General features: G+C 48.4%; 1 protein-coding gene across 2 annotated transcripts; it reads left to right on the top strand.

The window, feature by feature from the left end:
* The first annotated feature begins 769 nt into the window (after positions 1 to 769).
* Fuca1 (alpha-L-fucosidase 1) lies at positions 770 to 23,861 on the top strand. 2 transcript variants are annotated; one of them, XM_040756353.1, is made up of 8 exons: positions 770 to 1,173; positions 2,857 to 2,991; positions 6,166 to 6,303; positions 9,991 to 10,096; positions 12,602 to 12,802; positions 14,397 to 14,587; positions 15,928 to 16,027; positions 23,437 to 23,861. In XM_040756353.1, exons 1-8 carry the CDS (start codon positions 800 to 802, stop codon positions 23,437 to 23,439), a joined length of 1,248 nt encoding a protein of 415 aa, XP_040612287.1. In that variant the 5' UTR covers positions 770 to 799; the 3' UTR covers positions 23,440 to 23,861. The 2 variants fall into 2 exon arrangements, with proteins under 2 accessions (XP_040612287.1, XP_040612286.1); XM_040756352.1 differs by lacking the exon at positions 23,437 to 23,861 and adding an exon at positions 17,119 to 17,794 and having other exon boundaries at positions 771 to 1,173.
* Positions 23,862 to 23,933: the final 72 nt, after the last annotated feature.

Here is a 23,933-nt window from a genome sequence, read left to right as displayed (position 1 = left end):
ATCTCAAAATAAATTTAAGTTACAATTTAAAATTAAATTAAAATGTTAGCTGGGCGTTGGTGGCTTACACCTCTAATCCCAGCACTCCGGAGGCAGAGGCAGGCGGATCTCTGTGAGTTTGAGGCCAGCCTGGTCTACAGAGTGAGTTCCAGGACAGGCTCCAAAACAATACAGAGAAACCCTGTCTGGAAAAACAAAAACAAAACAAAACAAAACAAAAATTTTAAATGTTTAAATACCTCAGAGTTCTCAAAGTCCAATGAACAAGAGACAAGTCAGAATAACCACGTCTGCCCTTTCTCTCAGAAGCTATCTCTCTTTCCTCATAAAGTTCCTTCTTATCGTGTTTCTACCTCGTTATTTCTAAAACTCTTTTCAACTCCGCATTTGGCTAAGCGCCACCTGCCGACTGGATGTACAGCACAAAGAAATAGTTGTTCTTAATTAACCACTAAATACAACAATTTGGATTCAGCCTTCTCCTGAGGACTGGTGTGATAATGTGGACTACTCCCTGTTCTCCGCACACCCTGGATCCCTCCTGCTTACGGGAACCCGGCAATTAAGTCCCTAGGGGGAGACTATGGAGTTTAAATTCAATAGATCACAGCTGTCAACGCCTCTTTACGTCCTCTCTTTCAACGCCAGAGGGCGCTCGCGGCCAGAGACCCCCGCAGGCACCCCAGACCCCAGGCGTGACCCCGCCCCTTTCTCTTCCGAGCCAATCGTTACTCAGAGAGGCGGAGCTACTGGCCGGCGCCTGCGCGTTAAGTAGGAAGGTGCAGGCACGGAAGCAGGGATGTGGGAACTAAAAGGTGAACGGCGGGCGGTGGGTTTAGCGCTGCTGCTGCTGCTGCTGAGTGCTGCGGCCCAGGCCCGGGCTCCGCGCCGCTACACCCCGAACTGGAAGAGCCTGGACTCTCGGCCACTGCCCAAATGGTTTGACGAGGCCAAGTTCGGAGTGTTTGTGCACTGGGGTGTGTTCTCGGTGCCCGCCTGGGGCAGCGAGTGGTTCTGGTGGCACTGGCAGGGCGAGCGGATACCGGCCTATGAGAACTTCATGAAAGAGAACTACCCGCCGGGCTTCAGCTACGCCGACTTCGGACCGCAGTTCACGGCGCGCTTCTTCCAGCCGGACCAGTGGGCCGAACTCTTCCAGGCTGCCGGGGCCAAGTGAGTGCGGACCGGGCGCGAGGCGGGACGGGGCAAGCCCACGGCCGGCGCTGCCTGACCTCGGAAGGCCCCGCACCCCGCGTTTTGCATCCTGGAGGATGGCGCACTGATGCTAAAGAAGACAATTCTGCTGGGGGTTGGTTTTAAAAATGAAGTCGGGAAAGCACTGGGTACTGCACCTGTGTGGAGAGAGGCTAGAGCCAGGCTACACCCGGTGTCTCTTCTACAAGGGCCAGAACACAGTCTGGACTCCAGTCAGTGACCCGGAGTTGTGGACCTAGACCTTAGGCTACCTGTGGCATCCGTGGAAGATTATAGAAAGAATCTGCCTGAGTTCCTTGTAGCCCTGTGTCTCTAAATGGAGAAGGAAGGATGGGAGTTTTGGGGTGCTCTGTTAGGGTTCTCACTTCCTTGTGGAGGGATGGGGTTGTTTGGGCAGAGCCCTCCAGAGGAAGGTCTGTTTTGAGAGCCCTATGCTAGTATTTGCCATTGTAAGCATGGTGGCGCACGCCTTTAATCCCAGCACTGGGGAGGCAGAGGCAGGCGGATCTCTGTGAGTACCAGAACCACCAGAGCTGTTACACAGAGAAACCCTATCTCAACTCCCCTCCCAAAAGTATTTGTCTTTACTTGTGTGGAGTACAAGGCCTGAGGAAACAGGAAACTGACTTGAAGCCATCTCTCATATCCATTACTTACAAATGAAAAAGGTTGGACTCCAGCCCTTTCCAAAGTCCCTGTTTTATGGATGAGGTAACTAAGCCAGAGAGAGGAAGGAGCCTGGTGTCCTAGACTGCACATATTGTGACCTGGAGATGCACCCAAGTCAGACCCAGAAGGACTAGTTACCTGCCTGTTTTAGGAGGCCCAAGAATGAGAAGGGCTTTTTTTTATGCTTCAAGACTGTTTAAAGGAGGAAAGAAATGTGTCACAGAAAGGAACGGATGAGCCTAAGATACTATGTGACCCTGAAGTTCAGGAGTCCCCACACCTCCTGTGATGAAATCACATGTTCATGTTATCTTTCTTCCTTTTTTTTTTTTGCCATAAAAGTAAGTGAATTGGTTATTTCAACATTTGTCTTTTTTTTTAAGATTTATTTGTTATGTATACAATGCTCTGCCTGCATGTTTGCTTGCACACCGGAAGAGGGCACCAGATCTCATTACAGATGGTTGTGAGCCACCATGTGGTTGCTGGGAATTGAACTCAGGACCTCTGGAAGAGCAGTAGCCAGTGCTCTTAACCACTGAGCCATCTCTCCAGCTCCCAACATTTGTCTTTTCAGTCCCAGATATTTGAGTGTTGGTCACCTCCTGAAATGAAGGGCAGTCCCAGTGTTAGAGAAACAGGTAGCCTCCATCTGTCATCTGCTCTTGTCAATGGAGCAGGGCAGAGGCTTGAAAAAAGCTCATTACTTGTGCCCAGAAGGGGTGAGTGCGTTCGATAAGGTGCACAATTTCTCTCTTGTCACCCTCCCCTCCCCCTGGGCATCCAGTACGTCCTCCCAAGATTCTTGACTCATGCCTACAGGGAGCCATTGTCACTATGAAGGCATCTTGGTTGTCACAGTGGCTCATCCCAGTGTTTCCTATAATTGAGATCCTCCCACCACACCGGGCAAGGTCATGGTTGTGGTCACTGCCCACTTCCTTTCTTCTTATTTTGTTTTGATGTCTACAGGTATGTGGTCCTGACCACAAAGCATCATGAAGGCTTCACAAACTGGCCGAGTCCCGTGTCTTGGAACTGGAACTCAAAGGACGTGGGGCCCCATCGTGATTTGGTGGGTGAGTTGGGAGCTGCTGTTCGGAAGAGGTGCGTGTCTGTGGATGGCTTAACCGTTCATCCCTCCAGAGTTCCCTCCCTGCCTCCTCTTGTCGGCTGGGGCCATACTTAGCCGGTGACTCCCAGACTTGGGGGTTGAGGTCTGGCTGTCTTCACAGGACCACAGGTGATACAACGGGAGAAGTGGGCTGAAGGACACAGCAGAGACTATGATGGTCCATCTGCAGCCCGCACAGGATTGCCGTGAAAGCTTGAACTACAGAGATGTTTCTTTCTCTTTGTTTTACTTGTTTTGTTTTTCTAGAGACAGGGTTTCTCTGTGTAGCGTTGGCTGTCCTGGAACTCACTCTGTAGACCAGGCTGGCCTTGAACTCACAGAGATGCGCCTGCCTCCACCTCCTGAGTGCTGGGACTACAGGGGTGCATTACCACTTCCCACTTCGGGCCTTTGCCCATATGTGAAGGGCCAGGGCTGGGGTCTCAGCCTTCTCCTCCATGGCCATCGGCACTCACCCTGCACAGAGCTGTTCAGGCCTGAGGGCAAGCTCTGGCAGATCAAAACTAAAGACGGAGGCACACAACTCATTCTCCTCAGCCAACACTCTCTGGTACTTGTCACTCAGTAAGAACTAATAGCCAGACATGGTGCTACACGTGGGTGATTCTAGCACTTGGGAGGCAAAGATAGGAGGATCAGGAGCTCAGGGCTGGCCTTAGGTATATACTGAGTTTGAGGCTAGCCTGGGCTACATAAGACTGTATCTCAAGAAGCTGATAATGATAATAATAATGGGGATTAACTTCTCAATATAAAAGCAGTAGAATGTGACAGAGATAGGTAGGATAAGGTTTGGGGGTTTGGTGCTGGCATACAACTATAGGACCTCATGAATGCTAAACAGTTGCTCTCCACTGAATGTAATAGTTGCTACTGTGTCAGTGACCACCATACCTGTTAGAAGCCACTTCAGGGAAGGAAAGTTGGTTTTTTTAGAGAGCTTCGGTCTACCACGGTGGGGCATCTGACATCCCGACAGCCACGCACTGTGGTAGAGGTTATTTATTACCGAACATAAGACCAGGGAGCAGACAGGAATGAGAGGCAGTATGTCCTTCAGAGCCCTTGTGACCCACTTCTGCCGGCATGTTCCACCTTGTAAAGGTTCTGCAGATCCCCAAAGTAGCACCATCAACCAGGGACAAAGCCTTCAAAACAAGCCTAGGGCAGACATTGCAGGTTCAAGCTATAACACAGCCCCGTGCCCACCCTCCAGCAGTGGAATGGGGTTGGATTCAGGTGCTCAGGTTTGACTCTAAGAAAGAAAATGATTTTCTGCTGTGATTTGGTAAGTGTGGCATCCTGTTTGAGGGGCAAGCTGACTGCCTGCCTGTGCAAGTCATCAAGTTTGATTGGAACCCAGCCGTGCCTGTGTCCTACACTGCCCAGGACTGTCTCTTGGAGCGAGTGGAGAGCTGAGACAGACCACAGCTTACAAATGCATTTGCTGACTCTTGTTCCCCACTCAGGGTTCCATGCCGCATGCTGCCTTGGCTAAAAGTCCTGTAGTAAATGTCAGTCTCATTGGGCTAGAGAGATGGCTCAGAGGTTAAGAGCACTGGCTGCTCTTTCAGAGGTCCTGAGTTCAATTCCCAGCACCCACATGGTGGCTCACAACCATCTATAAGAGATCTGGTACCCTTTTCTGGCCTGCAGGCAGAATACTGTATGTATAATAAATAAAATCTTATGTCCGTCTGATCTTAGACATGAATCAGACGAGGACTTTGGAAGTAGCAGATTTCTTCTGGTTTGGTTCGGTCTGAAAAGATGAGACCTTCTCTGTATCCCTGAAGAGCTTTGAACCTGCCATGCAGGCCAGGCTGCTTTTTAACTTGAAGCAATCCTCATGCCTCTGCCTTCCAGTACTGGGGTTCCAGGCCTGTGGCAACATGCCCAGCCTCAGCAGGCTGTATTGGCAGCTTCTCTGTATGTGGTTAGTCCCCAAGTCACATGCTCAAATGCTCCTGTCAGTTCTTTCTTATCTGTGCCTTGCTATGTTATTTTCCTCCTCATCTGCATTGTAATATCTACCAAGCACCATATCTTAACTGGATGGTAGCAATTGTACATTTTTTTTTTTTTTTTGGTTTTTCGAGACAGGGTTTCTCTGTGGCTTTGGAGGCTGTTCTGGAACTAACTCTTGTAGACCAGGCTGGCCTCGAACTCACAGAGATCCGCCTGCCTCTGCCTCCCGAGTGCTGGGAATAAAGGTGTGCGCCACCAACGCCCGGCTGCAATTGTACATTTTTATGAGGCACAGTGCACAGTGTGCATAATGAGCAAATCAATGTAGTTAACATTTCTAGCTCCTTAATCATTTGTGCTTCTTTGTGTTACGAACCTTTGATCCTTCTAGTTCTTTAAAAAATATTTAATAGGGGTGGGGGTATAGCTTATGACAGAATGCTTCCTAACACAGGTGAGGCCCTGGGTTTGACTCCCAGCACCATTAAAAATAATGAAGCCGGGCATTGGTGGCGCACGCCTTTAATCCCAGCACTCGGGAGGCAGAGGCAGGCAATCTCTGAGTTCCAGGCCAGGCTGGTCTACAGAGTTCCAGGACAGGCTCCAAAACAATACAGAGAAACCCTGTCTCAAAAAAACAAAAACAAAAAAAAAAAAGAATTTTTTAAAAGGTTTATTATGTATACAATGTTCAGCCTGCATGTATCCCTGCATGCCAGAAGAGGGCACCAGACTTCATTAAGATGGTTATGAGCTACCATGTGGTTGCTGGGAATTGAACTCAGGGCCTCTGGAAGAATGGGCAGTGTTCTCAACCCCTAAGCCATCTCTCCAGCCTAAAAATGAAGATTTTTAAAAATGAAATATGTACCAAGTGTGGTGGTGCACACCTTTAATCCCAGCACTTGGTAAGCAGAGGCAGGTGGATCTCTGTAAGTTTGAGGCCAGCCTGGTCTTCAGAGTCAGTTCTAGACCAGCTAGGGCTACACAGAGACCCTGCCTCAAAAAAAAAAATTAAATTAAGGATCTCAAATAGCTTAGGCTGGCATTAAACCCGCTAGGTAGCCAAAGATGACCTTGAACACCTGATCCTCCTACCTCCCCCTCCTAAGTGCGGACAGCACACCCAGCCTGATTTTTCTTTGCCCAGTGTCAGCTGCTGCGTTTTTCTGTTACAGGAACTTACGCTATGGCCTGTACCACTCGCTCATGGAGTGGTTCCATCCACTCTACCTACTTGACAAGAAAAATGGCTTCAAGACTCAGTATTTTGTCATTGCAAAAACAATGCCGGAGCTATATGACCTTGTTAACAGGTGAGAAAGCCCTGGCTGCCCTGGAGGGGGAGGGGCTGACGACTTGTATTTGAAGTCAGAGCTGTGTCTAGGGTGCTGTTCAAGGGCTTCAGTCACAGGCTGCTGTATGAAAAACACTTAGAAGGTGTCAAAACAGTAAAAGTTGTATTCTCAGAACTTCTGGACTGTGGTCACTTAGCTGCTGTTGTCCCAGGGAACCAGGTGGCAGTGAGTCAAAGCCAGAGCTCCAGCACCCTCCTCTCTTGCCATTGTGCCCAGTCAGGACCTTGGAGAGGGGCACGTCAACATCTGAAACCCTGTCACAGTAGTGGGAACAGGATGAGAGCCACTGTTACTAGTGTTACAATTCCCAAATTGGGCTCTGTTGCTAACCTGTCTCTGGGGATAAGGTGGCACTGGTGTGCCACAACACCAGTGTACAGGTCAGAGAACAATTTGGGACCCCAAAGATCAGGCTGTCATCAGGCTGGCTTGGTGGCAAGCACTACCCACTGGGCCCTCCTGCCAATCTTTTTTTTTTTTTTTTTTTTTTTTTTTTTTTGGTTTTTACGAGACAGGGTTTCTCTGTATTGTTTTGGAGGCTGTTGGTTCAGCTCGGCCTCGAACTCACAGAGATCCGCCTGCCTCTGCCTCCCGAGTGCTGGGATTAAAGGCATGCACCACCACTGCCCGGCTCTACCAATCTCTTATATGCTTTTCTCTTGTGATAGCTGGGAGCTGCCCCTGGATGGGGGACCCCTGTAGCCTAAGGAGTGACTTCTTTGTCTCCCCTCATTTTATATATTTTGTTGTTGTTATGTTTGGTTTTCTTTTCTTCCTTTTGATGTTTCCAGACAGGGTTTCTCTGTGTAGCCCTGGCTGTCCTGGGACTTGTTGGGCCCCAGCCCCCATGTTTTTTGTTTTCTGGGTTTTTTAAAAGATTTTATTTATTTACTATGTATATAGTGTTCTGCGTGCATGCTTTACATACCAGAAGAGGGCACCAGATCTCATAGATGGTTGTGAACCACCATGTGGTTGCTGGGAATTGAACTCATGACCTCTGGAAGAGCAGTCAGTGCTCTTAACCTCTGAGCCCTTTTTTGTTTTTGTTTTTGTTTTTGTTTTGTTTTGTTTTGTTTTTGAGACAAGGTTTCTCTGAGGCTTTGGAGGCTGTCCTGGAACTCACTCTGTAGACCAGGCTGGTCTTGAACTCATAGAGATCCGCCTGTCTCTGCCTCCCGAATGCTGGGATTAAAGGTGTGTGCCACCACCTCCTGGCACTCCCACATATTTTTGTGCATTGCTTGTCAGCCAATAACCACAGGGGCATCCTGTTCTTTAGTCCTGGCTAACAGCCCCAGCCTTGCCCACCTGACATCAACATCCAGTACGAGGACTCACATCTGGGGTTTCTCCACTGTGCTGTAAGTCTGTATGTAAGGCTGCTCACTCCTTACAGCATGCACACTCTCCTGGCAATAAAAGCGGTAGATGCATTCTCTTAGCACAAACAGTTGGACGTCTTGTCTTTCATTTCCCAATACATTAGACTTGTTCATGGCGCAGACGCCACAAAACTCTCTCTATAGACCAGGCTGGCCCCACCTGGCTCTGCCTCCCTAGGGCTGGGATTAAAGGCATTTGTCACCAATGCCCAGCAATGACTCTCTTCTTTATCCCTAAGCTGGGGTTAGTAATCATGGGAGCTAAGGAGGTAATGGGATAAGCTGCCTAGTGTACTTGACTGCACACAGTGGAAGAGGCCACTATCTGGACTTCTAGTCTCAGAGAAGGCATTCTTCCTCGAGACTGTTACTGGCCCCACTGTGGAGTGCAGTGAAGACCTGTTGTTTGTGCTCCGTCTCCTTCAAACTCATGGTACTAAAACGTGCATAATAATGCTCATTTTTTAAATTTATTCTTATTTTATGTACATTGGTATTTTGCCTGCATGTATGTCTGTGTGAGGGTGTCGGATCATAGACTTATAGTTGTCAGCTGCCATGTGGGTGCAGGGAATTGAACCCGGGTCCTCTGGAAGAGCAGCCAGCACTCTTAACCACTGAGCCATCTCTCCAGCCCCAGTAATACTTGTCTTAGACCTTCACACTGGCACACATTCCAGGCTCAGAACAGGGACAATGTGGAAGGGGCACAAGGCCCGGGTAGCCTTTCCAGCTGGGTTGGGCAGCTGCCAAGAACAGATCAGTGCCATGGTTCAAATGTTCACAGCACCCCCAAAGCAGACATGTTCATTTTGTTCTTCTGGAATAGCCCAGGCTATCCTCTAGTGTTCAGTCTCCTGACTCGAGTTCCCAAGTGCTGGGATTACAGGCATGAGCCACCACACCTGGCTTTTTATGTTTTTGGTCCTGGGGACAGGACCCAGGTCTTAGAACATGCTGGGCTCTGCCACTGAGCTACACACCCTAGGCCATGAGGTTCTTCCTTGTGGATTGTAGGGATCAAACTGGGGTCATCAGACTTGAGAGCAGGACCTCCTCCAGCTCAGTTGAACCGTCTGGCCTGCCTAAGCACCAATCTCTTTTCCAGAGTGTATTTTTTACTTATGTGTAGTCAGGTACCCAAGGAGGGCAGAGGGCATCGGTTCCCCTGCAATGAGAGTTACAGGTGGTTGTGGGTGCTGGAACCAAGTTTCCTACCGTGAGAGCCCCTCCCCCCTCCAGCTGTCTCTCCAGCCCTTTGAGCACCATCCCTAACTGGAGTTAGTCACTTGAAGGGAAGCAAACTCTAGATACTGGTTACAGTGCTTTTTCTAAAAGAGGACCGGAGATTAGGATAAGTATACAGAAGCAATGCATTCCTTGTTGTTGTTGCTGCTGTTGTTAACATTTTAATTTGTGTGTTTGTGTGTGTGTGTGTGTGCACGTGCACGCCATGCTGTGCATGTAGAGGTCAGAGCACAGACCCCTTGCAGGAGTCAGCTCTCTTTCTCCGCCACATGGGACTCAGGGATTGAATTTAGGCTGTCAGTCTTGGCAAAGCCTTGCACCAGCCCCTCCAGTGTTTGTTGCTTTGTTTTGTTTTTCTTTTTTTTCTTTTTGGTTTTTCGAGACAGGGTTTCTCTGTAGCTTTGGAGGCTGTCCTGGAACTCACTTTGTAGACCAGGCTGGCCTCGAACTCACAGAGATCTGCCTGCCTCTGCCTCCCGAGTGCTGGGATTAAAGGCGTGCGCCACCAATGCCCGGCGCTTGTTTTGTTTTTCTAATTTAAACTTTTATTTTATATGTGTGGCTGTTTTACCTGCATGTTTGTCTGTGTTCTACGTGCATGCCTGGTGCCAACAGAGGCCAGAAGAGGCCATCAGATCCCAGGGGACTGGCGTTACAGGTGGTTGTGAGCCTTCGTATGGGCCCTGGGAATCAAACCTGTGTCCTCTGGAAGAGCAGCCAGTGCTTTTAACTTCTCAGCCATCTCTCCACACGCCCTCCCTGGGGCTCCTTTAGATTTCTTATTGCTTTAGTTTTTGCATTGTCATTTTCATGGTACCTTCCAACCAAGAGGCGTCTTTTCTTTTTAATGGGCTAGGAATGGAACCCACAGCCTTATGTGTGGTAGACAAGTGCCCTACCACATAGCCACACCCCCAGCTCTAATTTTAGATATTTGTTGCAAAAATCTGTCCATAAGACTGGACTAGATAGAGATTCAGATAGCAAACTGTTGTGATCACATGTCTTCCAGCTACAAGCCTGACCTGATCTGGTCTGATGGGGAGTGGGAGTGTCCTGATACTTACTGGAACTCCACAGCTTTCCTGGCTTGGCTCTATAATGATAGCCCTGTCAAGGTAGGTGGTTATCTAACTTACTCATTGTTGGTTCTGATAAGAGAGTATGAATGGACTTGGTGATACTTACTCATCCGCTCAGCTCTCAGTAGGCTATGGCAGGGGGAGTTCGAAGCAGTCTTCCTGCCTCAGCTTCCCGAGAGCTGGGATTACGGGTACACGACACCACTCCTAGCTTTATATCCAAATTTTAAAGGTCACTTAGCTAGCTAAACCCTCCCTACAGTCAGTATACCTCGATAGTACATTTGCATCTTGTGTTATAGGACTTTTACTGCATGACAGAAGTCTTAATCTGGTTGATGGAAAATGTCAAAGATTTTACATGCTCTAGATTTGTAGGTTTTAAAGAAAAATCTGAGTATAAGGTGGGTTGGTAGCTGGAGTTGTATAGCTCAGTGGCCAAGCGTGTGCTTAGCATACAGGAGGTCCCAGGTTTAATCACAAGCACCAAAGCTAAGACTGGATGAAGGTGCCCTGGTGGGTGCCTGTCTGTGGGGTCTTACTACTAAACTGTGGGGGTTTATTACTAAACTCAGGAGATGGGAAGGAAAGAGAGAGGAGAGACACCCTTCCCTGAGTGATGGATGCTGACTCATGGGTGAGATGTAGCTCACTGGGAGAGCATGTTAATGGCGGGTTGCAAGACTTGCCTTCAGGGACTTGCCAAGTCTGGGGGGGCTCCCAATGTGCAGTTCATCCTCAGGTAATTAGCACTGACAGAATGGTGTAAATTGTCCACATCTGTCTCCTCTGCAAGTCTGCTTAAAGTTTAAAGGCAAACACTGTTATTCACTGTAGCACCCCTGTCTCTGCTACAGTGAAACACAGTTATGAGTGAGCATTTGACTGCCCATCAAGACTTGAGATGGGCCGGGTATGGTGGTTGTACCTCTTTAATCCCAGCAATCAGGAGACAAGTGGATCTTTGTGAGTTCAAGGCTAACCTAGTCTACACAATGAGTTCCCAGGCCAGCCAAGTCTACAAAGTAAGACTCTGTCTCAAGAAACAAACAAATAGGGCTGGAGAGATGGCTCAGAGGTTAAGAGCACTGGCTGGCTGCTCTTCCAGAGGTCCTGAGTTCAATTCCCAGCAACCACATTGTGGCTCACAACCATCTGTAATGAGATGTGGCGCCCTCTTCTGGCATGCAGGTGTATATGCAGACAGAACACTGTATACACAATAAATAAATCTTTAAAAAACAAACAAATACATTTAAGACAGTTTGTCCAATCCTCCTCCTCTGATCCAAGCCTCCTCTGATCTGTGACTTCATGGAGGCAAGTTTTTAAAAAACAAACAAACAAAAAAAAAGAAACAAACAAATACATTTAAGACAGTTTGTCCAAGTCTCCTTCTCTGATCTGTGCCTTCATGGAGGCAAGTCATTTGCCATGTGGGATGACAGCCACCCGGGCCTGATTAATGAGAATCACAAAAGGAAAAAGATAAGCAAAGGTGCAGCATTGGTGAAGGGAGCAAACGTCAACCAATCCCAGCACTCAGTCAGGGGGATCTCTGCGAGTTCAAGGCCAGTCTGGTCTACAGGTGAGTTCCAGGCCAGCCAGGACTACTACACAGAGAAACCGTCTCACACAAAACAAAAATCCCACAGCGAGGGCTGGGGAGAGGGCACAGCACTCACGTGGTGGATCACAACCTCCTGAAACTCCAGTAAAAGGGCAGCTTGCACCCTCTTCTGGCTTTCTCAGGTACTGCACACAGGTGCACAGACGTAGCAGGCAAAACACCCATACACATTTTTTGTGGTTTATTTAATTATGTGTGTGTGTGTGTAAGTTTATGTGTACTGTGTATATGCAGAAGCCCATAGAAGGGTCTCCTATAACTGGAGTTGCAGGTGGTTCTGAGTCACCATGTGAGTACTGGAAAGCAAGCCCTGGCCACGTGTTATTTATATGTATGAGTGTTTTGCCTTCATGAATCATGTGTGTGCAGGGTCAGTGGAGGTCAGGAGAGGATGTCGAATCCCCTGGGACTGGAGTTACAGGCAGTTGGTTGTGAGTCACTATGGTTGCTGGGACCCGAACCCACATCCTTTATGAGCATCAAGCGTTGTTAACTGTTGAGCCATCTCTCCAGTTCCACGAGTGTTAGTCCCGATGCTTTCACAGTGAGCACTTCGCCTCCTGAGCTCCTCAGACAGTCTGTATGCATACACACTTCCTCTGTGCATCTCTCAGCTGGCTTCCTGGGCTTGGGCGTTGCTGATGTTAAAAGCTGGCTGCTGCTTTGTCTCAGACACTGTCTTCCACACGGTAGAATGTTTGTCAGCAACTCTGGCTTCTCCCACTGGGCAGCAGCACCACCCTCATTAGGACAACCAAAGCTGCCTAGTTTCCCATGTGTGCCTTTTCAGCAAAGTAACACCAGGGGAAAGACATTAGTGTCGTCCCACTGTCCTTCCTTCCAAATGGACCGTCACCAGCCGTCTGCACTGCAGACGGTGCTCCAGAGACCCATTCTCCTTCCTCGTTTAGGACCAGGTGGTGGTGAATGACCGCTGGGGTCAAAACTGCTCCTGTCATCATGGAGGGTACTACAACTGCCAAGACAAGTACAGACCGCACAGCTTGCCAAACCACAAGTGGGAGATGTGCACCAGCGTGGACAAGGCGTCCTGGGGCTACCGACGGGACATGACCCTGTCTACCATTGCCAAGGAAAATGAAATCATTGAGGTAAGAGCATCCACCTCGGTTGTCTGACTGCTTACCTCAGAGCAGCCTCTGACCTGGAGTTGGGTTGCTAGAACCTGCCAGGGCCACAGCACACAGAGACAAACCTCCCCTGAGCACATTGTCACTGTTATAAAGACAGGGGTTGGAGTTTCGAAACCTTTTCTTGTTTTCTTTTTGAGGCAAGGTTTGTAGACCAGGCTGACCTCAGATTCACAAAGATCAGCCTGCCTCTGCCTCCCAAATGCTGGGAGTAAAGGTGTGCGCCACCACACCCAGCTGAAACCTTTTTAAATGACATCCATTTATTTGTTTTGGGACAGGGGTAAATGTGTGCCACAGCATACATATAAAGGTCAGCGGACAACTTGATAGTCACTTCTCTCCTTCCATCCTGTGAGTCCTGAGGACCAAACTTAGGACGGCCATCTTGGTGGCAAGGGTCTTAGCCTCAGAGAAGGCTTTATCTACAGAGATGTTCTTTCCAGAACTTTCCTTCTTTGTTGGGAGGGTATATGTGTGTGTGTGTGTGTGTGTGTGTGTATACATATGTTTGTGCATGTGTGAGTGTTGTGATGTGTGTATACAGGTGTGTTTGTGACCTCCAGAGCACAACCTGGTTGCCATTCTTCAGTTCCTTGTGTGGGGGAGGGGCAAGATCTCTTACTAGCCTGGAACTGGCCATTCAGGGAACCTGCGTTTCTGCTTCCCAGGTCAAAGATGACCAGTGTGCACCACACATCGACCTCTGGATATTTTGGTTGTTGTTGACTTTGGTGTGTTTGTTTGAACATGAATTCTGGGGATGAACTCAGGTCTCCTTGCTCATAAGGCAAGCGCTCACCCTCCAGGTCATCGTCATCAGAGCCCCTTCCCAGGAGCATTTTCAGTTAACACACATGTGGTTTCAGTTTCTTGCAACTCTCATGGGCAATTCATTAGACAGGAGGGCGGTCCGTGAGCACCGAGGTGCTGCAGAGCGCCGCTGGCTGCTGCCCGGGTGGTAGGGTGAAGTGTCGCCACAGCATCAGCTGCAGGAAAGCTACAGTGGGAAGAAGAAGGCTGAAAAGTCCTTCTCTAATGGGCTTGCCCCTGTAAATGTTTCCAAATGCAAACTTAGTCTGGGCTGCCTTGATGATACTTACTTGGGGTCATAGCAAATACCCCCACACAAGTTCCTCTCCAGGATGCCTTCAGAGTATGTCTCTTTATGACAGTTCTTGTTTGTTGAGAGTGGGTCTCATGTAGTCCATGCTGGTTTCAGGGTTGGTATAGTAGACAAGGATGACTTTGAACTCCTGATCTTCTTGCCTTTCCCTACCCCAAGTGCTGAAATCAAAGGCATAGCCCAGCAAGCCCAGCTTTCTTTGCTTCAGTTTTCCCAGGGTTCACATAGTTTGTCCTTAAACAGCTTAGGGAGATATGTGCCTTCCGGCCCGGCTCTAAGTGTAACTCACCATCCCTTTTTTCCCTTTGCAGTGCTAAGGATTGAGCCCAGGGCTTTTCTTGTCTGATATCCCTCACTATCTGCATGTTCTAGACACTGTGCCAGGCTTGGTAGTCATGCCTTAGCTTCCATTGTCTCTGCTCTCTTTAGGAATTGGTTCAGACAGTAAGTCTGGGAGGCAACTATCTCCTCAACATTGGACCAACTAAGGATGGGCTGATCGTTCCCATCTTCCAAGAAAGGCTTCTTGCTGTTGGCAAGTGGCTTCAGGTCAACGGGGAGGCCATCTATGCCTCCAAACCCTGGAGAGTGCAGTCCGAAAAGAACATGACAGTTGTGTGGTAAGTCTTGCCTTCTTGTATGGAGAAAGATTGGCGATAGCTGTATTTTCATTTCTGCGTGAGAGTACAGTCAAAGGAAAAGAATAAATAGCAAGAGATGATGGTAGATTTAGGGCTGGAGCTCCTGATAGAGGGTCCTGGGCCAAGCAGAGCGAGGCGTCCAAGTAAGCAAGTGACAGCACCAAGCTGACATCATCAACTGAGGCTCACAAACACTCAGCACACCTGCCAGAGGTGTCGCCCCAGAGCACCTTGCTCTCCCACTGGGGAAACTGAGTCCTGGGCTGAGTGCTGTCCCCTTGGGTGAGATGTCTGAACAAAAATACAACAGATAGCAACCAAGAGAGAAAATGTCACCAAACGGGCTCACAACATCCAATAGGCACATACTGGGGAAGTTGGGGCAGTCAGCTGAAGTTCCAAATGTACTTTGTCTTTATGGACAAGCTGTCCACGGCTGAACTTCTGGTTCCCCGTTCCCTGCAGGTGCTTTTATATCAGGAGATAAATGATGGGTCCCTTTTGGACATAGCTGACCTAGCTGTTCCCAGAGACTTAAGGGTTTTGCTCTTGGGCTGTTCTGCTGTTTCCCTCCCTGGCACAGGGTTAGCCTTAGGACACTTTGACACAAACATGCTTAGATCCAAAATGTGGCCAGGGGCACCCCTTCCCAAGCCAGCTTTTAGGTGAACCCAAACAACACTTGACAGATTATCAATATGCTGTACATCACACCTGTGATGGGTGCCAGCATGGTCAAGACTCTTGCTGACATGCACATTTTCAGGTCCCTCCATCCTGGTTCCAAGGCTGGATGTTGTCTTGCCCTTGCTGTAAAATTCATGTCCCTGCTGGGTTCTATCTCTGGTCACCCTGTGCAGGGCTGCATCCTAAACCCTCCCATCCTTACCTGGACCCTAGATCCAGTCATTTGGTCTTGGGCCTCAGCTTTCTCAGCTGCAGACTTGCTTTGAAGACAAGGTGACATAATGTGAGGACCCAGCCGTGTGCCAGGCCTGAGCTCAGTGTCCTGCCAAAGGTGTCACCCCAGAGCACCTCGCTCTCCCACTGGGGATGAATTAATCCCTACAGATGAGTTTCTGTGAGGTGGTTTTCATCCTATTTCCTGAACATGGTGAACTCTCAGGCCAGTGAACGTGTCACCATTTTGTGTGTTTCCTTGCTACACCCTCTGTTGTTTCAAGAGTTTTTTAGACCCTTTCTTCCTCGCCTTACTATCACTTCCCAGGATCATGACAAACACGAGGTCTGAAGGGATTGAGGGTCTGTCCAGGAACACCATTCAACTCCCCATGGACACTGGTGTTTCTCTTTCCCAGGTATACCTCTAAAGACTCGGCTGTCTATGCTACTTTTCTGAACTGGCCAGAAAATGGGATCATAAACCTTAAATCCCCCCAGACAACCTCAGCCACAAAGGTAAGGAGGCTCTTTGTCCCTCCTAAGCTAGGACTTGTCTTTGTGTTGTTTTTTATTTTTCCAGTGCTGGGAATAGACCCCAGGGCCTAGGCATGCTCATGCAAACTCTCCACCACTGAACTACACCCCAAGATACTGTTTGTTTTTGTTTTTGAGCCAGGTTCACTCTACTCTGTAACTCTGTAGACCAGGCTGGCCTTGACCTCAACAGAGATCCACCCGCCTCTGCCTCCAAGTGCTGGGATTAAAGGCGAACCAGATTCTCTTTATGTGTAGCTCAGGCTAGCCTCAACCTGTTTCCTCCACTCTCTGCCTTCCCAGTGTTAAGATTTCAGGCTGTGTAACCGTGCCTGGATAGATGTAAATTTTTTAAAAAATATTATGGCTGGTTTTTGTTGTTTTTAAGATTATTTAGTTCTGGGGCTGGAAAGATGGCTCAGAGGTTAAGAGCACTGGCTGCTCTTCCAGAGGTCCTGAGTTCAATTCCCAGAACCACATGGTGGCTCACAACCATCTATAATGAACAGGCAAATATGCAGACAGAACATTGTTTACATAATAAATAAATTTTTTTTTTTTTTTGGTTTTTCGAGACAGGGTTTCTCTGTGGCTTTGGAGGCTGTCCTGGAACTCGCTTGGTAGTCCAGGCTGGTCTCGAACTCACAGAGATCCGCCTGCCTCTGCCTCCCGAGTGCTGGGATTAAAGGCATGCGCCACCAATGCCCGGCTAATAAATAAATCTTTAAAAAAAAAAAAAAGATTATTTAGTCCTGCCTGCATGTGTTCCTGCAGGCCAGAAGAGGGCACCAGATCTCATTACAGATGGTTGTGAGTCACTATGTGGTTGCTGGGAATTGAACTCAGGACCTTTGGAAGAACAAGCAATGCTCTTAAGCCCTGGGCCGTCTCTCCAGTCCGACAGACGTAATTCCGTGAAAAAGCAATGGCCGGCCTTGGCTCCTCCCTTCTCGTGTGTCCCACTAGAGTGTCCTCACTGCTCTGGTTCAGCACAGTTGTCCCCATCAAGTCTGGGACAAAGTCTGCTCATCAGTGAATAACGGGGTCTTTCCGTCCCCCTTTGCTTTCCACAGATAAGGATGCTAGGAATAGAAGAATATTTGTCCTGGGGCCAAGATCCCCAGGAGGGGGTCCTCATCTCTCTGCCCCCATTGCCACCTACTGCTCTCCCTGTGGAGTTTGCCTGGACTCTAAAACTGACAAATGTGAAGTGATGGTTGGAGTTCAAGGGCAGGCCACCTGTGTGCTGCTGCCTTTCTCTTACGGGATCATCAGTGCAATAAAGTAGCTTCCCTTCCCCACCCAGAGATGGCTTTCCCAGCCCATTTCAATCAATGAGAACCTAGCACACTGAGCTGCTGCCGATGAATGGATGGAAGAAGGGAGATCCAGTGCTGGCGTCTCTGTGTCAAGCAGAAAAGCCTGGACAGCTCAGCTGAGCTCACCGGTTCCTTCACTAGGAACCTCCCTCTCTGATGAGCAGTTGTTGCCTGCCTGTGGGAGCAGGTCCAAGAGGGCTGGCAAAGCCAACCCCGTGCCTTACACTGATTGTTACTAATCCCAAAGGAATTAGGCTGGTCCTGAAAGGTTTGCCAGACTGCCAAGGTCAACTCTTTGGAAGTTTGTGAGGCAAGCCAAAGTTCTGGCATTGAGAATATCTTCAGAAATACCGATGAAGGAGTGTGAGTCTGCCTTGCCTTTTTAAAAAAGATGGAAGTAAATTTGTATGTCAGATGATTTCTACCAAAAGCATGTGATAGTTTTCTTTCCCTAGTTTCCTTTTGGGCTGTTTACAGCTTTTTACTCATTTTCTGGTTTTCTTGACTTTTTTGTTTGTTTTGTTTTGTTTGAGACAGGGTTTCTCTTTGCAGCTCTGGCTGTCCTGGAACTCACTCTGTAGACTGGGCTGACCTCAAACTCACAGAGATGCGCCTGCCTCTGCCTCCAAGTACTGGGATTAAAGGCGTGCGTCACCACTGCCCAGCTTACACCCAGTTGTTTTGTTTTGTTTTTAAGATTTATTTACTTTTATTATGTATACCATGATCTGCCTGCATGTATCCCTGCAGACCAAAAGAAGGCACCAGATCTCATTATAGATGAGCCACCATGTGGTTGCTGGGAATTGAACTCAGGACCTTTAGAAGAGCAGTCACTGCTCTTAACTGCTGAGCCTTCTTTACAGCCCCCAGATTTAAAAAATAATAATAATAAAATGGCAAGAAGACTGCAGAGATGGGCTCAGCAAAGGATCAGAGCTTGGTTCCTAACACTCAGGACAGTTCACAACGTCTGCAACTCAGTTCCAGTCAGAGGGTCTGTTGCCCTCTGCTGGCTTCTGTGGGCACTGCAATATAATACATACAGGCAAAACACCCATAAAAAAAGTAAATCATTAAGGAAAAATAGTGTGAATATGCCGGGCGCTGATGGCACACGCCTTTAATCCCAGCATTCAGGAGTCAGAGGCAGGTGGATCTCTGTGAGTTCGAGGCCAACCTGGTCTACAGAGTGAGTTCCAGGACAGGCTCCAAAACAATATAGAGAAACCCTGTCTGGGAAAACAAAACAAAAACAAAAAAAGTGTGAATATCTTTATATCACAATTTTAAGCATGGCCAGGTGTTGGAATCTATTATAATCCTAGCACTCAGAAGCAGGGGGATATTAGTTCAAATCCAGGCTCTGCTATATACCAAGTTTGAGGCCAGTTTGAGCTACATGAATCTGCCTCAAAAACAATGGGACTGGAGAGACTGTCAGCAGTTAGAGTTCATACTACTGTTTCAGGGGACAGAGTTTGACTCCCAGAACCCACAGATAGCTTGGCTACTGCCTGTGACTCCAGCTCCAAGGGACCTAATGTCCTCTTCTGCCCACCAAGGCAGAAATTCTTTAATTTATTGACATATAATCACATTGTATGACTCACCCACCAAAAACTTACAGTTCAGCCAGGCATGGTGGTGCTCGCCTATAATCTCAACACTGCAGAGGCAGGTGGATGTCTGAGTTTGAGGCCTACCTGGTATACATAGTTCCTAGACAGCCAGGGTCACACAGAGAAACCCTGTTCAAAAAATAAAAGTCACAGAGCACCTGTTTAAAAGATTAGAGTGATAGACAAGACAATGTTGGGGCGTGCCCAGTGTGCTGGCTAGTTCTATGTCAACTTGACACAAGGTAAAGTTGTTTGGAGAGGAAACCAGCTGAGAAAATGCCCCCACCTGTAGGCAGGCCTGTGGAGCCTTTCCTTGAGTAGTGACTGATGTGGGAGGGCCCAGCCCATTGAGGACCCAAGGGTGTGTGAAAAAGCAAACAGCAGCCCATGGGAGAAAGCCAGTAAGCAGCGCCCGTCATGGCCTCTGCCTTGAGGATTTCACACTATAGCTTAGGTCTTCGTGGAACTCAGATGTGTAGCCCAGGCTGGCCCCAAATTCATGGTGGAGCTTCCTGCCTCGGTTTCTCAAGTGGTGGTGCTGTTGTCTAGAGGTGCAAGAATACGTTCATTTTCTCTGCTAATTAAAGAATTGAATGGCAGCCGGGCGTTGGTGGCGCACGCCTTTAATCCCAGCACTCGGGAGGCAGATGCAGGCGGATCTCTGTGAGTTCGAGACCAGCCTGGACTACCAAGCGAGTTCCAGGACAGCCTCCAAAGCCACAGAGAAACCCTGTCTCGAAAAACCAAAAAAAAAAAAAAAAAAAAAAAAGAATTGAATGGCGAGGGGGCGAGGGGCTGGAGAGATGGCTCAGAGGTTAAGAGCACTGGATGCTCTTCCAGAGGTCCTGAGTTCAATTCCCAGCAACCACATGGTGGCTCACAACCATCTGTAATGAGATCTGGTGCCCTCTTCTGACCTGCAGTCATACATGAACTGGTGTATACATAATAAAATCTTTAAAATAAATAAAAGAATTGAATGGCGAGTGAGAAGGGTTACCGGGAATCTTGGGGAGTCCCAGCATGTCTGCATGTGATTGCTGGGAAATCAGTGTCCCTCTTGGGGCTCTCGGTTTCATTAATAAAAGAATCTAAGAAGGAACACAAGCACAAGCTCAATGAGACCTGACTCAAATGGAAGCTCAGGACACTGTTTTAGAGTTTGAAAGGAGAAGCCCAGGGTGGGTGGGCTGTAAACCTCACAGCATCCTGGGAGGGAGGAGCAGGATGGAGAAGACCAAACACCACCTTGTTAGAGATGTGGCCAGGTCAGCCGCCTGGGGATGGGAGAACAAAGAAGCCGTGTGTAGCTTAGGCTCTGGACCAGCATTGGAGAGGAAAAGGAGGCGGTGGGGTACACCTTGTGCTTCAGGACTCACACTAGACCCAGTGGATACTCATGGTGGCCTGGCCAGTGTTAAGAGGTGGGAATTTTGAGAAGGAAACTAACTGCATCTTCTGTTGTGCCCAAATTCTGACCCCCAAAATCACCAAGAGGCCCATTTTGATGCAAAAGCAAAGAGTTTTCTATTGTAGTTGTTTAACGAGCTAACCCCATTAGCTCAGGCCTTTCATCCATCCACCACAGCAGCAGATGGCTGGAGAAAAGACCCCAAGAAATCATGAGGCTGGGATCTTATAGGGCAGCGTAAGGGAGTGTCTAGGGGTATGCAACAGTCTCAGGATTGGTGTGCTTCCAGGCTTGGATGACCTGCCCTGTGCTGATTGGTCAACTGGTTGTTATGGCCCATAGGCTCTCCCAGGGTGGTTGCTATGCTCTGCACGTGACTGTTGTGCACTTGTCTGTAAAGCACACCCAGAGCCGGAAAGCATAGTCCCGCCAGCTAACTTCTGATTGGTTCCTTGCCACGAGGAGGGTATCTGACCTTAGTGACCAGGACAGGAGCGGCAAGGTCATGCAAGCACATGTTAGCCTGTCATGGCTGCTAAAATGGGGTTGGGGGGGCCTGGTCCCTTCACTTCTTAGGTGAACTTGCCTTCCTAGGGGAATAGCTAGGTCCTTGGCCTGCCTGACAGTCTCCACCCTCAAAGGAGTCGACAAGACCAGAGGTGCATGTTTTTTTTACAGTGGGATTGCAGGTGCTGGCTGCTGCCTCAGGCCGTGGCTTCCCTTCTAATGTAACTATAAAGTTTTGTTATGGTACCTCTTCATTACCATTCAGTCCTAAAAATACTGTGTTTTGTAGTGTGTGCTTGTGTGTGCCTGCAGACACAGGTATGGGGGATCCAAGGACGGGCCTCTGTGCTAATGTCTGGCCCAGGCTTGCACTCAAGTGCTTTCTCCCGCCGAGCCGTCTCACTGGCCCCATTTCTCTCTGTCTGTCTCTCTGTCTCTCTCTCTGTCTCTCTCTCTCTGTCTCTCTCTCTCTCTGTCTCTCTCTCTCTCTCAAGGGTCTCCTCTGGCCTGGAATTCACAGAGGACAGAGGTCCTCTTCCTTCTGCCTCCAGAGTACTGGGGCTAAAGACATTAGCCAGGCAGTGATGTCAAATGCCTTTAATCCCAGCACTCGGGACGCAGAAGCAGGAGGATCTTCGTGAGTTTGAGTCCAGCCTGGCCTACAGAGAGAGTGCCAGGAGAGGTTCCAAAGCTACACAGAGAAACCCTGTCTCCAAAAACTAAACAAAACAAACAAAAAGGTTAAAGATGTTAAAGTCCTGTGCACTACATACATGCCAGCTCCAATTAAAAAGCAAAATGAAACAGGTGTCATGTAGCTCAGCTGTCCTCAAACTCACTATGTGGCAGAGGCTGGGCTTGAACTCCCAATACCCCTATTTTCATCTTCTAAATGCTGATATTACAGGTATACGTTATGAGCAGGTACTTATAAAGGTAAAAACCACAAGTCTGGTATGTTCCATTGTAGCTGTGATGACTGTTAGCAAGCATGGCAGGATATGAACTTTTACTAAGAACCAGGGCACAGTTGTGTCACCATGGTATTTCTGTTGGATGGGGAGCAGAAGCCTCGTAACTACAGAAGCAGAGCAGGTTAGTTAAAGTTCCTGTAAATTCCATATATATATACCTGAGGGTCAGACTGACCTCAGTTGTAGCCGAAGGTCAGGTCAGGATTTAACAAATATTCTTCTCTCTTATGGTCACCTCCAGGAATCAGGCACACTTGTGGTACATAAACATATTTACAGGCAAAACAGCCATACACATAAATACATTAGTAATCATTTAAAAATCTGCTGGGCATTGGTGCACACCTTTAACCTAAGCACTTGGGAGGCAGAGGCAAGCAGATCTCTGTGAGTTTCAGGTCAGCCTGGTCTACACAGAGTTCCAGGCCAGGCAGGGCTGCATAGTGAGACCATGTCTCAAAAAACAAAAAACAAACGAAAGTCCCTCTGCTTTCACATTGTCCTTTACATTCTACTGTGTGACCTTAACCTTTGGGACACATTCAACTCCGTTCTATATGCAGCCCTGTTAGTCATTTGAGGAATGTTCTTGAAGGCTGAGGACACCACGATAAGAAGGGAGTATGATAGCCGGGCGTTGGTGGAGCACGCCTTTAATCCCAGCACTCGGGAGGCAGAGGCAGGCGGATCTCTGTATGTTCGAGACCAGCCTGGACTACCAAGCGAGTTCCAGGACAGCCTTCAAAGCCACAGAGAAACCCTGTCTCGAAAAACCAAAAAAAAAAAAAAAAAGAAGGGAGTATGATAATGCATGCCCAGGACATCATGGTTCACTAATAACCAGAGGCAGTGTTTCACAGTTCACTCTGGAACACCAGGGGCAGCACCTGGACGTCGCTGGTTATCAGTCCTTTCCTAGCCTAGGCCGTCTTGCCTTCCCTGTTGCCTCGGATTAAAGGAGTTGGAAAAGGGCTGAGCTGAGGTCTTGGTCGGTAGAGCCTGCCACCAGCTTCCCTGTCATCTTCCGCCGCAGCAGCAACATGGCCTGGAAACACTAGGCATTCAGAAGGTAAATAAATGGACTTGGGGCTGGGATGGGGGGTTGGGGATGGGGTAGCCCACGCCTTTAATCCTAGCACTCAGGAAGCAGAAGCAGGCGGATCTCTTGAGTTGGAGATCAGCCTGGTCTACAAGAGCTGGTTCCAGGACAGCCTCCAAAGCCACAGAGAAACCCTGTCTCAAAAACAAACAAACAAGCAATAAATAAATAAATAATCTGTTTTACTTTGCAACCCAGTTGACGTATGGTGTAGACACAAAGCTTCCAAAGTTTAAGACAACTTGTTGATTCTGAGTGCATGAGTGTCTCCCCTGCATCAATGCATGCAGTGTTTGCCAGAAGGAAGCATCAGGTTCTCTGGAAATGGTGTTACCAATGGTTGTGAGCCACTGAACTCGGGGCCTCTGCAGGAACAAGTGTCCTTAACTGCTGAGCCACCTTTCCAGTCTTACTTCTCTAATATAATGTTTTCTGATACTTCCTATTCTTTATTTTCAGTAATGATTGGAAACCCCCAAGTAGCTACTGCAGCCACTTAATGGGGTGCAGCACGCAGACTGGAAAACACTAGGTATTCAGTTTTCCTTACCACAGGGTCACTGCATGTGTATTTGATTTGTCTGGAAGCCTTTTTTATGAACGTGAAAAGAAAATTGTTTTGAACAATGTGGACTATAAGAGCTAGTTTCAAGACATCCTCCAAAACCCTGGGTTGTTAGATCACCTGAAGTGAGCTACAGATGAGATGGAGCAACTCTGCCTTCTCCATCCCCCGATGCCCTACAATCCCTTGACGGGGAGTACAGTTGGGAACAGCCGTGGCTACTGGAACAAGACTTCGAGAAGGAGCCACACCCAGACCTCAAGGCTCGAAGGGATCTGGTCACCAAACTCGACCTGACCGAGGAACAAGTTCAGACTTGGTTCATTCAGCACTCCTTGGAGAAGGAGATGCAGTGCCCAGACTCCTATTCCTATTCCTATTTCTCTGTTTA

Source organism: Mesocricetus auratus, unplaced genomic scaffold (assembly GCF_017639785.1).
Source record: "Mesocricetus auratus isolate SY011 unplaced genomic scaffold, BCM_Maur_2.0 Super-Scaffold_100014, whole genome shotgun sequence".
Lineage (NCBI taxonomy): Eukaryota > Metazoa > Chordata > Mammalia > Rodentia > Cricetidae > Mesocricetus > Mesocricetus auratus.
The sequence above is the reverse complement of the archived record's forward strand: the minus strand, read 5'-3'. Positions and strand labels throughout refer to the sequence as shown.